At 39.3% G+C, this 12,004-nt stretch overlaps 1 protein-coding gene across 1 annotated transcript in view; it reads right to left on the bottom strand.

Moving 5' to 3' along the window:
- The window catches only part of dnah9 (dynein, axonemal, heavy chain 9), a 186,446-nt gene that overhangs the window by 135,445 nt on the left and 38,997 nt on the right, over positions 1-12,004 (bottom strand). The window contains exons 29-32 of the mRNA XM_061756651.1: positions 8,438-8,590; positions 6,195-6,320; positions 3,833-4,072; positions 2,462-2,622 (exon numbers count right to left, since the gene is read on the bottom strand). Of these exons, the coding sequence (XP_061612635.1) occupies positions 2,462-2,622; positions 3,833-4,072; positions 6,195-6,320; positions 8,438-8,590 (680 nt within the window). The remainder of the gene's footprint in view (positions 1-2,461; positions 2,623-3,832; positions 4,073-6,194; positions 6,321-8,437; positions 8,591-12,004) is intronic.

Genomic DNA, 12,004 nt, shown 5'->3' with positions numbered 1-12,004 from the left:
AATTGTATTTCAGAAGGGTGCATCAAACCGGTAGCCCTTTGCATTCAATACCTAAGAAGTAGCTCTCTGCTTCAAAATGGTCGGCGAACCCCTGGTTTCAGTGATATTTATGTTTAATCATGGGATGCTTCTGTATGACAGTGTGAAAATATTAAATGCAAACAATACCAATGTTTCAACTGACCTTTTCCATCATGGCTTAACAAAGAACTTTAATACTGAGAGAGAAAATGACAAACACATCGTAACTACACTTACTAACACTACATCTAAAGGTTGCCATGAGATAAAATGCACTTATTTTGTCAGATGGTCTCACAAAAACTGCAAAATTAATGCATACGCACAATAGTGGTTGAATACCATTAGATATTACGAATAAAACTAGAATGCCTTGTCTGACATAAAAGATAATGCTTCTAAGAAACTTGACAAAATCATTAATAACTTCTACAACTGGAATCATTTTATTTCCAACCTGATAAAACCCATAAGACAAAATGCTGGGGTGGAAGTGCAAATGAGCTTGCTCAAGAGCTCATATTTATTTGTGTGTGTGTGTGTGTTCCATGTGAGTCTTTGTTTTGAGAGGTTCAAAATTATTACTCAAATTTCTCTTTTCTCCTCTAGAGCATTCTTTTTACCCACAAAAGAGGAGACTGAAGGGTGTCAACCCCAACACAAGCAACAGATGGAGACTGCAGTGAAAGCCAATAAAAAACATCACAAAAGAAGAACATCAACGGATCACAGGCTTCATCCAGTTATTTCAAGCAGTTGTATTCACTATAATCTGTCCCTTTCTGTTATTCCAACTTAGTCTGTTTTAATACGTTCGCTCACTTAAAAATGTGATTAAATACATGCATGTAAAAGCTGAACTGTGTGTCTCTTATTCATCTTTTGATGTCAAACTGAAATGATTTCAGTATACAGCAAAAATAAATGAAATACTTCACTTCAAAATAAATAAAATACGTTACTGTTCCAATACTTGTATAGGGGACTGTATACTATAATTTTCCATTTTTAAATGGCTGATACATTTTTTGTGATCTTAAATCTGTTGAAGATGCTGGCCTTGTAGAAAAAAAAAAGGTTAAATGGATGTACTGTATGTCCAAATTGTATAGGTTGTCAGAAGAATGATTATTTTGCGAGCAATGCACCAAACAAGCTTTTAGCCATTTCCCAAGTTATGGATTAAAGCTTGCAGCAAAATGCCCCTGAACCCATGGTCCATTTTCAAAACGAACACTGTGGCTCCCAGCAAGGACATGCAGCATATGGTGAATTCTTGCTACTACAATGCCTCCTGATCTGGCCATCAAAGCCTATTGTTTCTGCTTTGTTCTGGCTTCAAATGGAATACCGGCCAATCTTGCAGATCTGGAAATTCATAATCACACTCTGCAGTTTGCCAAATGGCTCTGCAAGGCAGGTATTCATCTCTGCGTAGTTCAATTTTATCGGGAATTCTGTGGAAACACATGCTTGGGAACAAACAAAATTTTGGTCAAGTTCCCCAGGTGAGTCAGTCCACACGCATTTGCTTGCCATGGATGTCCGCTATGATCCAAACGAAGATTACTGGAATCTACAGTATTTTCTTTTCATAATGTATCTCCCAAAAATTACAACTTATCAGAAAATATAATAGTAACTACAGTATATCAGAGCCCTGTGATGCTGTAAATACCTTAGGAGAGGTTTCAGACTCATTTATTCTGTGATATTTGAAAAATGCACCAAAGAGAAGCATAACAATAACAACAGTATCCTCTAAAAAAAAACATTGTTTGTAGATGCCAGATGTAATTACAATTTTTGTATGTTGAGATAATGTTTCAATGGTTTCAAAGGAGCTAAAAAAACAATAAATATATTTGCTAATGGATGTCACTAAGGATGAACAATTGTTTTGGGGTTCCTTTTCTTGTTAAACAAGTATTTTGGTATTTGTGATTACATTTGCATATCAGCTTGAGCAGAAAAATATTCTTGCTCCAGATGCCAAATATTCATACCCTGTGTTAAATCTATCATCTGATCATGGTTTACGTTAGTTTACCTCCACAAAGTTCAAGCTGATAGTGATTTCATTTAATTTCAACTTTTGTTGTAACAACTAAACCATACTAGACAAACAATTGTATGAATCCAAATCCACTTAAAATAATATTGGATTCTCATTCTGAAACAGAAATTAAAATTAAAGATAATCACTTAGAATACCATTTTCAATAGTATATGTATTTAAGCTGTAGTGCATTCTTAGTAACAAGTATGAATATTTCAATGTGTTTTTAGGATGTTCACAGGGTGCTTATTTGAAGCAAGTAACTGAAATGAAACGGTCAGTCATTTTTAACATTGGCTGAACAGTTGAATTGCATTTTCACATTACTGTCAGAAACAACCATTAGATGTTGTTAAGACTGAATAAATGACACAAATGTACCTGTCCGTAAGAGGCGTGATGACTAGTCGCGGCGTGTTGCCCAGATACTCATAGGAGTAGCGGAACTGGGCATCACAGATATTTGCAAAACAATGCCTCTCCTTCTCATCCCAACGGTGTCTTAGCTGCGAAAGCCACACGAAGGCCTGAGAATTCTCCACCTGAAAATCGAGTGAAAAGAAAACGTTAGCAGAAATGCCCAATGTAATAGTTTCTTTTTCCTCAATCTAATTATGTTAATCACATATTGCACCTTGCATTAATATCTTCGGGGCATTATTCACTGGTAAGAGCTAAGAAATATATATTATATATGGAAATAAAAATATAATACAATATAGTAGGTAATTAGTGAATTTTGGTTTACAAACTCAAACATATACCATGGAAAAAATACATCTCTGAACTAATATTTACTTCTATAACCAACGTTTCTGAGAAGTTCTCTATTGGATTCCAGACTCCATAGCATTAATCTTGTTGGTCTGTAGCCAAGATGCTGCTCGTTTATGAGTGTGTTTGGGTTGTTGTCTTGTTTAAAGACCCAGTTGAAAGGCATTTCCTCTTTGGAATACAGTGAGGCAACTTTACCTATTATTATTATTATTATTATCCTGTTATTCAAACAGATCTATGACCCCTGGTATGCTATAAAATATTAAAAACAACGCTACATCATGATGCTTGGCTCCATCGTGCTTCACAGTGTACTTTGACTTGAATTTAGTGCTTTGAGGGTCTGTCGTCTGTGGCCTCTAGATTTCTCTTTCAGCCAGTTCGTGACATCAGGTGTGAGGTGGGGTACACCCTGGACTGTGCAGGGAACCTATAGAAAAACAGCCATTCACACTCACGCCTAAGGATAATTAAAGTCTTTAATTAACAAATGTTTTTGGAATGTGGTAAAAAGCCGGAGTATCCAGAGAACACCCACGCAGGGAACACTTCAAGATGTAAACTTTACAGCCCTATTCTGAACACAGTTGTATTAGAATTCATAGTTGGATAATGGAGTGTGGAGAGTTCAGCCTATTCATCCAGAAGTGAAGCCAGAAGTCACATATATTGGGCAAGGGGGTCATCCTCACACTCTTCATTCTAGTTTCTCCCATGGTGTTTGAGATAATGTGCAGATCCACTTGTTCTTGGCCAAGGGAACACCTGAGACTGTACAATTTTGAATTTGAGCAAATTCTGAGGATCAAGGGAAAATTACAGTAAGAAGTCTAACCCAAACCTTCACTGTTAGTTAGAGGGGGGGGGGGGGGGGGGGGGGGGAACCATACTGCATGTCCTAATACTTTTGTCCATAAACTGGATAAGGTTTGCTTTTTTAAATCATTGTATTCCCTTCAACCAGTTTCACTTCACCTTCTTTGCAATCATCTTGGCAACCACATCTCTGGCATGGACGTCGATAGTGCAGATGGTCATGACCTTCTGCCGATCTCCAGGCGAAAGCTGGCCAATCAGCATGGAAATGAGGGTGTTAAGCTGAGACACCTGTTTCTTGTAATACTCCTTGAGAGCGCTGTCATAGCCTTCTTCCAGACGGGCGAAAGCCATTCCCACGTCGGATGTCCACCAGATCTGAGTGCAGGTAAGTGCCACCTGAAGTAGACATTAAAAAATTGCTTTGAGGGAAAACTGCATTTGATAAAGCATTGCGTATAAGATTACAATGATTCTCTCTGTATGTCTACTTCCATGTGATTTTAAAACATAGCAACTGAAGGTGAAATATAAGTGTGAGGTTAGCCAAAAATACACAGTTTATATGAACATAAATACAGGTCCATATGCTTCACATATAAAACTGGTGATTTTACAACTTCTCTTCATTCCAGGCAAAGGTAATGGTACCCAGTCATGAGGGTTTTTAATGTTCCTTTTGGGAAGGTAGCCTCAATAAATATCACCACATGGTTTACGTTTGACCCAACATGGTATTTAATTTCCTTCGGGCTGATCGCTCAAAGGAAACATTTGATTCCTGGTATATCTAATTAGAAAAAAAGCAAATTGATTTGTCGCCCCACTGTTTACGTATGATCCATGATCATGAGAAAGCTCATTACCGCTTTTATGCTGCATTCATTTACTGCATGGCACACTCAAACCAACCAAACAATCAAGGAATACATTTGTCTACTACTTAGGATACAAGTCGTTGATGCATTTCAGGGTTGGAAAATGTCATTTCTTTTCGTGCAAAAATAAGTCATCTGATGTAAATTTGTATTCACAAATCATGCTCTCCTGAATTGTAAATGGGCCAAAGAAAAGGGCAGAAGTGTTCTTGTTAGTAAGGATGAAAATTAATCACGTCATAAAATATTTGCTAACTTATTTTGTTTTTTAATCACATAATTAACTCAGGAAGCCATTTCTATGTTGGGGTCAGCATTAAAATGTAAAGCTTGATGAGCCCTTTACATGACTAGTTTATAGATTAGTCTGGGAAGTACATATCACATGTCAGACAGACATTCATCCTTGGATAAAATAATTGTGTTGTTCTTCCAGCAATATAAAGATACAGAACACATGTGCAGTACAATGCAATCAAAAGCCAGTATGGTTACAGATAAAAGGCAATATAATGCAGTAGCTGTAATTATAACTGAAAAGTAACGAGACACCAATTTGGCACTTCTCCAACAGGGTGCCCTGATAAGATGACACCTTGGCAAATCCAATAATAGAATGTTTCAGATACTTGAAGTATCAATATGTTGTGGCGAATGGTGGTATTTGTTGACGAGAGCAGACACCCTGAGCTACCTACACACACAGGACCCTTTGTCGGACACTTTTTGATATACTCTTACTGAAATTCAAAATGGTAACCAAAGACAATTACTGTAGTAGACTTTAGCTCTTTCAGCATGTTCATTTATTATCATTGTGTATGTGATTTTATATATATATATATATAAGTCCTGCGAGTAACTAGCAATCAGTGTAGGGTGTACTGTACTGTCTCTCACCCAACATCTTCTGAAATAGGCTCCAGCTTTGACGTAGCTGGATGGAGGATAATGTTTAATCTTTCTTTCATTATATTGAACTATAACCTTTTCATTATTAACATTATCATTTATTTCAAGTTAAAACGGTTCCAAGGTGTCTTAATAAAACATCCGAGATATGCTTTGGTCCAAATACACCAAGAATCAAACTCTACAGAGCACCTTTCATACTGATTTCTTGAAATTTGTTTTGATGAAATTGCTCTGTCTCATGCAAATGAGCCATTACTCTGGCCTCTTTTAATTTAAATTTTACATTCATAATAAGTCTCCCCATTTCAACGAAGTTGGGGCTTGTCAATTGTCCAATTCATTTTTATCAAGTCCGAAGTCATACATTTCTTACTTCCTACTTTTCTGGAACACTACATGAATTTAACTTGTGAGTCTCGACCTGAAAAGTAAAAAAGTATAAGGTGAAATTTGATGATAAATTTTGCTAGACACCCATCTGATATGGGTTAAATGTAAGGTCTGAGTATATTTTATCATAAAATAACGTCATTAGCCACGACAAATCGATAACACCTTACTATCTAATAAGATCTAATACAGAACGGTTTGTCTGGAAATTAATACCTTTCTGGCACTGACCAGCAAAACGTAGCTTTGCGAAGGTAGAACTACACTTGTATTTGATTCTATTAGATTGTGCAGATGTATTTAATTATGCAAACATCCATTTCATTTAATCATTTTACCTGAGCTGGATAATCAAACAACCATTGCTCTCTGGGTTTATCCTCATAGGTGGTCACTGACTCGGTCATCTCGTGACGAACAGTGGAGCGCATGGTGTCCAGAACTTGGTTCAACCAGACCTCCACCTTAAACAACACACACACACACACACACACACACACACACAAAATAGTGTCAATCCTTTGGAATTATCTGGCTTTCTGAATAATTGTTCCTAAAATGTGATCTGATCTTCATCCAAGTCACAACACTAGATAATTTTCATAAACTTATACCACACAAAGTAGTACCGTTATATGTTTCCATATTTTTCTGAACACAGCAGATAAATGTCACAGTGCAGGGTGGGAAAAAATCTGATAACCTTTGGACTGAATAACTGTTTAAGCCTCCTTTGTCAGCAATAACATCAAACAAACATTTCCTGTTCCAATGCTCAGGAGGAATTTTGGAACATCTTGGGTTTTCAGGTGTAAATTTCTTTCTTGAGGTCATGCCACAGCATCTTAATTGGGTTGAGGTCAGGACTCAGACTGGGCCACTGCAGAAGGCATATTTTTTTTTTATTGAAGCCAATCGTTGATTCACTTCTGTCCTTTGGTTAGTTCTTCAGTTGCATCACCCATCTTCAAAGCTTCAATTGGAAGACAGAAGGTCTTAAGCTCTCCCGCAAAACTTCTTAACAAACTTGATAATTTTTTTCCAACAACGATATCCCAAACCACCAAGCCCGATCATGCATCACAGTAAGGATGAGGTTTTCATTGTGGTGTACTGTGCCTTTTTCCCCCCACAAAAAGCATTGGGTCTTCCTTTCAAAGAACTCCACTTTGGTTTCCTCTGTCCACACCATAGTTTGCCAGCAACGCCATGTAAGACAAGGCTTTTAGAGATAATTTTCTGACCCTTTCCAGCATCATGCAATTTTTAATTGTATGTATTCTGAGAGTTCGTATGTGCCAGGCATGATTCACATTCAGCAATACTTCTTGAGAATGGAAAACTACAAACTGGTGTGTGTGTGTTTTTTTTAGGGCAGAGCAGTGTTAACAAACACCTCCAGTCTCTTGACATTGATTGGGCCCTTAGTTTGGCTGAATCTTGACTCTGATGAGCTCTTGGAGAAATCACAAGCCAAGGGGTCCAAATACTGTACGAGGGTGTGAGTGAGATTCAGTGCGTGTGTGTATATATATATCCACAGTGTGTGTGATATATATATATATATATCATCATCATCATCAGCAGCCGTTATCTATCCACTGCAGGATGAAGGCCTCTTCTTCACATTTCCAAATACTACGACATTTTGCAATTTGTTGCCAGTGTGTTTAATGATTTCATCTATCCATCTACTTTTAGGTCTTCGCCATGGTCGCTTTGCATCCAGTGGTATCCAATTGATAGTTTCTGTGGTCCACCTTTTGTCAGCTCTTCGGGCAACGTGGCCAGCCCATTTCCATTTAAGGCTTTTTATTGACGTCGGTAACTTGCATCTGCTGTCTTATCCAACTGCTTCTTTTCTTGTCGCGAATGCTTATTTTCAACATTTGGCGTTCCATGTTCCTTTGGGTTACACGTAGTCTTTGTATAACTTTGGCATTTATAGTCCAAGTTTCGCTACCGTAAGTGCCTGTGTGGGTTTACTCCGGGTAGGCCAGTTGCCTCCCACATCCCAAAAACATCCACGGTAGGTTAACTGAAGACTCTAAATTGCCCGTAGGTGTGAATGTGAGTGAGAATGGTTATTTGTTTATATGTGCCATGCAATTGGTTGGCGACCTCTTGCTCGAAGATAGCTGGGATAGGCTCCAGCGTGCCCTCGACCCTTGTGAGGCTAAGCAATACAGAAAATGGATGGATATATAGTGTATTAAAAATGGCTATACCCAGCTGATATCGATAAACTGAAGAAAAATGGTGGTATCATATTTTTCTCCCCATGTATGCAATATTAAGTATTAGCATGGATGGATGGATGCAATGGGAAATGAATGGATTAAAGGCTTCTTATATGCAAACGAACAGTAAATACTAGCAGTAACACAGTCAGCCTCATTTGGGTCTTTTTATTGCAATTTATATATGTATTTTTCCCCCATAAAAACACAGGTTTGAGAGTTTTCTCATTTACACATTCAGTTACAGCTACAATAATTCTGTAGTAATTGCCTAATCAAATTTTTAACTCAGCCTAGGAGCAATTTATAAGACACAAAAGAACACTAGAAGTCAGTTTTACCTGTCCAGAGCAGTCACATGACTGATTAAAAGGGACATACTCCTCTTCTTTGCTATACATGCCCAGACCAGTCATAGTAGGATTTCCGTTTGCATCTGCTTCAAATCGCATTTTAGCCATGTTGTCAAACAGCTTAGACAGATGCCTCTGTACCTGGGAAAATACAGACAAAGCAAGCCAAGGTTCAAGGTACAGACAGCTGACAGTTTTACTAGTATTTTATGCAAATGTTTTACAGTTTTGTTCAGGTTTTGAAGAGAAAGGTTGCTGCATGCATCCACTTAGAGAGATTTGAGAGAAAATAGTGTTTAAGAGACATTCATGTCTGTTGGACAGGAATGGGTAGCACAATTGTCTTGACGAGAGTGGAAAAAGCAAGCTGCAAAACCATGAGCAACATTGCCTCAGCGTGGAAGCTAGTGGTACTACAACAAACAGAGTTAATTTCAGAGATCTGCTGAGAAAATCCGCTGGGATAAAAGCCGAACCAATTGAAAATACTAATAGAAAAGGAATGTCAAAATGTCAGGTGCATATGTTTAAAGGTTTAAGATGTATTCATTTAACAATGGTTTATTGTAGTTATAGTCTGGTGTATCATATTGTAAGGTGTTTCTAAAAGAACAGATTCATTTTTGGAAAAACAAAAACTTACAACGTATGGCTTAAAATACAAGTAAAACATCAATAAAACATAAAGAAGACATCAATAAAACAAAAGAAAGAGTAAGCAGGGGGAAAAAAGCACAGACAACAACGTAAACAAAACAAACAGGTGTAGTGCAAGGGTCCGGTTAGTGTGAGGATGCAAGTTTTGACTTTTATGAGTTTTAATTTCGGTTTTAAATATTTTGAGGGAGTCTGTACTATGTGTGTGTGTGAGGGGGGGGGGGGCATTCTGGGTGCCAAGCAGCTGAATGGGCACCCATGGTACTGAGGCAAAAGGTGGGGGTGGTGAGGAGACCAGCAGAGGTTGAGCGGAGGGTGCAGGAGGTAGTGTATTCCTGCAGGAGGTTGCAGAGGTAAGTGGGGGATGAGTTGTGATGAGCTTTGTAGGTGAGGAGGAGGTTTTTGGAAAGGATGTGGTATTGTACCCCTGTACAATACAGGGAGTTAAGTTGGATAAGAACAGGAGTGATGTGGTCAGATGATTTGGTGCTGGGGATAATTCGGGCACCTGAATTCTGGAGGATTAGGAGTCTGTTGCGTTTGAAAGGGAGAACAGAGCGCAGGGTTTTCCAATAATCGATACAGAATGTGACAAAATATTTGGACCAGAATTTCAGGGCTGGATTGGGACCTTGATTATCAGTCTGGAAAAGTTGCGGAGGTGCAGAAAAGCAGTCTGGGTGATGTGAATGTGAAGTGCAAATGAGAGGGTGCTATTCAGGTTGACGCTGAGACTCTTGATGTGGGAGGAAAAGAGTACCAGGAAACCATCAATGAAGAATGAATGTCCTCCACCACACTTTCCCAAGTTTTCATTGTATGGCTCATCAACTTAATTCCGATGTAGTAGAAAGCAGTTCAACTGATTAGCACTCTGCAGGATGACCCCCTGCTGGCAATGGTCCGTTGGGTTGAGGCCTGTTATCTGCCTTTTCCCTCACAGGCCAGACCCCATCTTGGCCTCCATCAGTCTCACTTTGGATTGATACTGTATGTTCTTCAATTCTGCCATGCCTCCAGCCCTGAAGACCCTCTTCTTTTGATTGAGTAGGTCCTTCAAGTCAGTGGTGATACAGCGCTTTTTGTTGGGGAATATCGCAGTCCCGGCTAGAATGTGACATCCACACAAAAGTTTAATTATATCCAGTGATACAGTCACCTAACTCTACTTCCTAACCATTGTGGTGACACCAAGCATTGGAACTGCAGGAACATACATGTTCAAGTACAAGTGTTAATCATCATTTCTTGGCTCACCAAAATACCATTTGTAGGGCAGTATTATTTGCTTCCTTAAGTTCTTAATTGGAGCAGTGAGGACTCAATTGGCATAGTTGAAGGATGCCGTTCACTGTTTGCATTTCTCCACAGTCATACCTGGGAGCTCAATTACCAGCATCCTCTGTCTGGTATAACCAGTGTCCCTCCTCTGCAAATGTCCTTTATCCTTGCTTTGTTTAGAGTTACCCAGTCTTTCCTGTTTAGGTTTGAGCCTGGGGGCAGTGTTTTGTCTAGGTTTGGAAGCGCTCCATTGTGTTGCTCACTGTTGTACTCCAGCCAGTATTCAATCCTGTAGAAAGCGACTTGGCTTGGGTCGATTTCCTTTACGATTATAAAGCTTTTGCGAGACTCAGGTCTTTGCCTCACTTTCTGGTGCCCCAATAGTAAGTGCCTGGAATCGTTCAGCTGTTTGTATCGTTCGATTTTAGTCACTGTTTCTGGTCAGATGTGTGGTGGAATGCTGGTTATACGATATAGAGCTGGCAAGGTTTAAGAGCGCCCGTTATTATTTGCTATGCACCTATTTTGTAGGCATGGCATGAGCTTGGCCACAAAGAGGCACAGTATTCAGCAGTGGATTGGCACAGTGGTAGAGCCGTCTGCCTCAGTGTTTTGGGGTCAGCTCCCCAACGGGTGTTGGTAAGTTTACTGAGTAGGTTTGTCCGTGATGCAAGTTTTCTTTTCAGTCTGGAGACATGCTCTTTAAAAGAGAGTGTTCTATCGAGGGTTACTCCTACACTGGGAACTGATGGTAAGTCAGTTCATTGTTAACAGCACAAGACTGTGGTTAATCCAAGTGGGTGTTCACTGCAGCATTGTATGCATTCCTGATGTTTGCATACAGCATGTCCATGTTTTACTGTCCAGTGTACATACCGGTGAAAAGTGGACAGCACAGTGTCCAAACTGCAGTGATTAAAATGATGATGAAGAGAGCCTCTGGGTTCAGGCTCTGTAACCTGGCAACGACTGCTTGAATTTTATCACAGGCCGCGCCCCTGGAGCAGATTGTGGAATGTACACTGTGATGATGATATACAGTAAGACAATTCCATTGGGAGATAATATGGATGCATTCTCACAGCTAACAGTTCAATGTCAAGTTTACAGAGACCTTGCTTAACGGTAACATGTCCGGAATTGCACCACCTACAATTACAACGCCGCTTTCCTTCTTTTTACTGCTCAGAGTCAAATCGTCATCTGTCTACACCATCTTTAAGTTAGACAGCAACCCACTAACATGAGTGAAGTTCTGCTGTAATCACGGCTCAGTGTTCTTGTGGTACTCCCACTGCGTTCTCAGTGTGCCAAGCTTGTCCATTTTGTTTGCCAAATACCTTATGTTCCCCATGCCAATAGCTGTAACAGACGACTTGGACGTTTTCTTGCTCACCTGCACTTTTACGCCTGCTTTACATCTGCGTCACTGTTCATCTCTGTCGAATCTTCATGTGAAATACCCACTGGTGCTCTGAAAGTATTCAGGCATGGGGATGGCAAAGCCATTGATTGTATTGATTTTTTGCAACATTTCCTCAGCGGTCATGAAAACCTCCACTAAGAATAATGTCCACAAATGTCTGTTAAAAGTTTTGATTATTGTTACAGTATACT

Source organism: Phyllopteryx taeniolatus, chromosome 19 (assembly GCF_024500385.1).
Source record: "Phyllopteryx taeniolatus isolate TA_2022b chromosome 19, UOR_Ptae_1.2, whole genome shotgun sequence".
Lineage (NCBI taxonomy): Eukaryota > Metazoa > Chordata > Actinopteri > Syngnathiformes > Syngnathidae > Phyllopteryx > Phyllopteryx taeniolatus.
The sequence above is the reverse complement of the archived record's forward strand: the minus strand, read 5'-3'. Positions and strand labels throughout refer to the sequence as shown.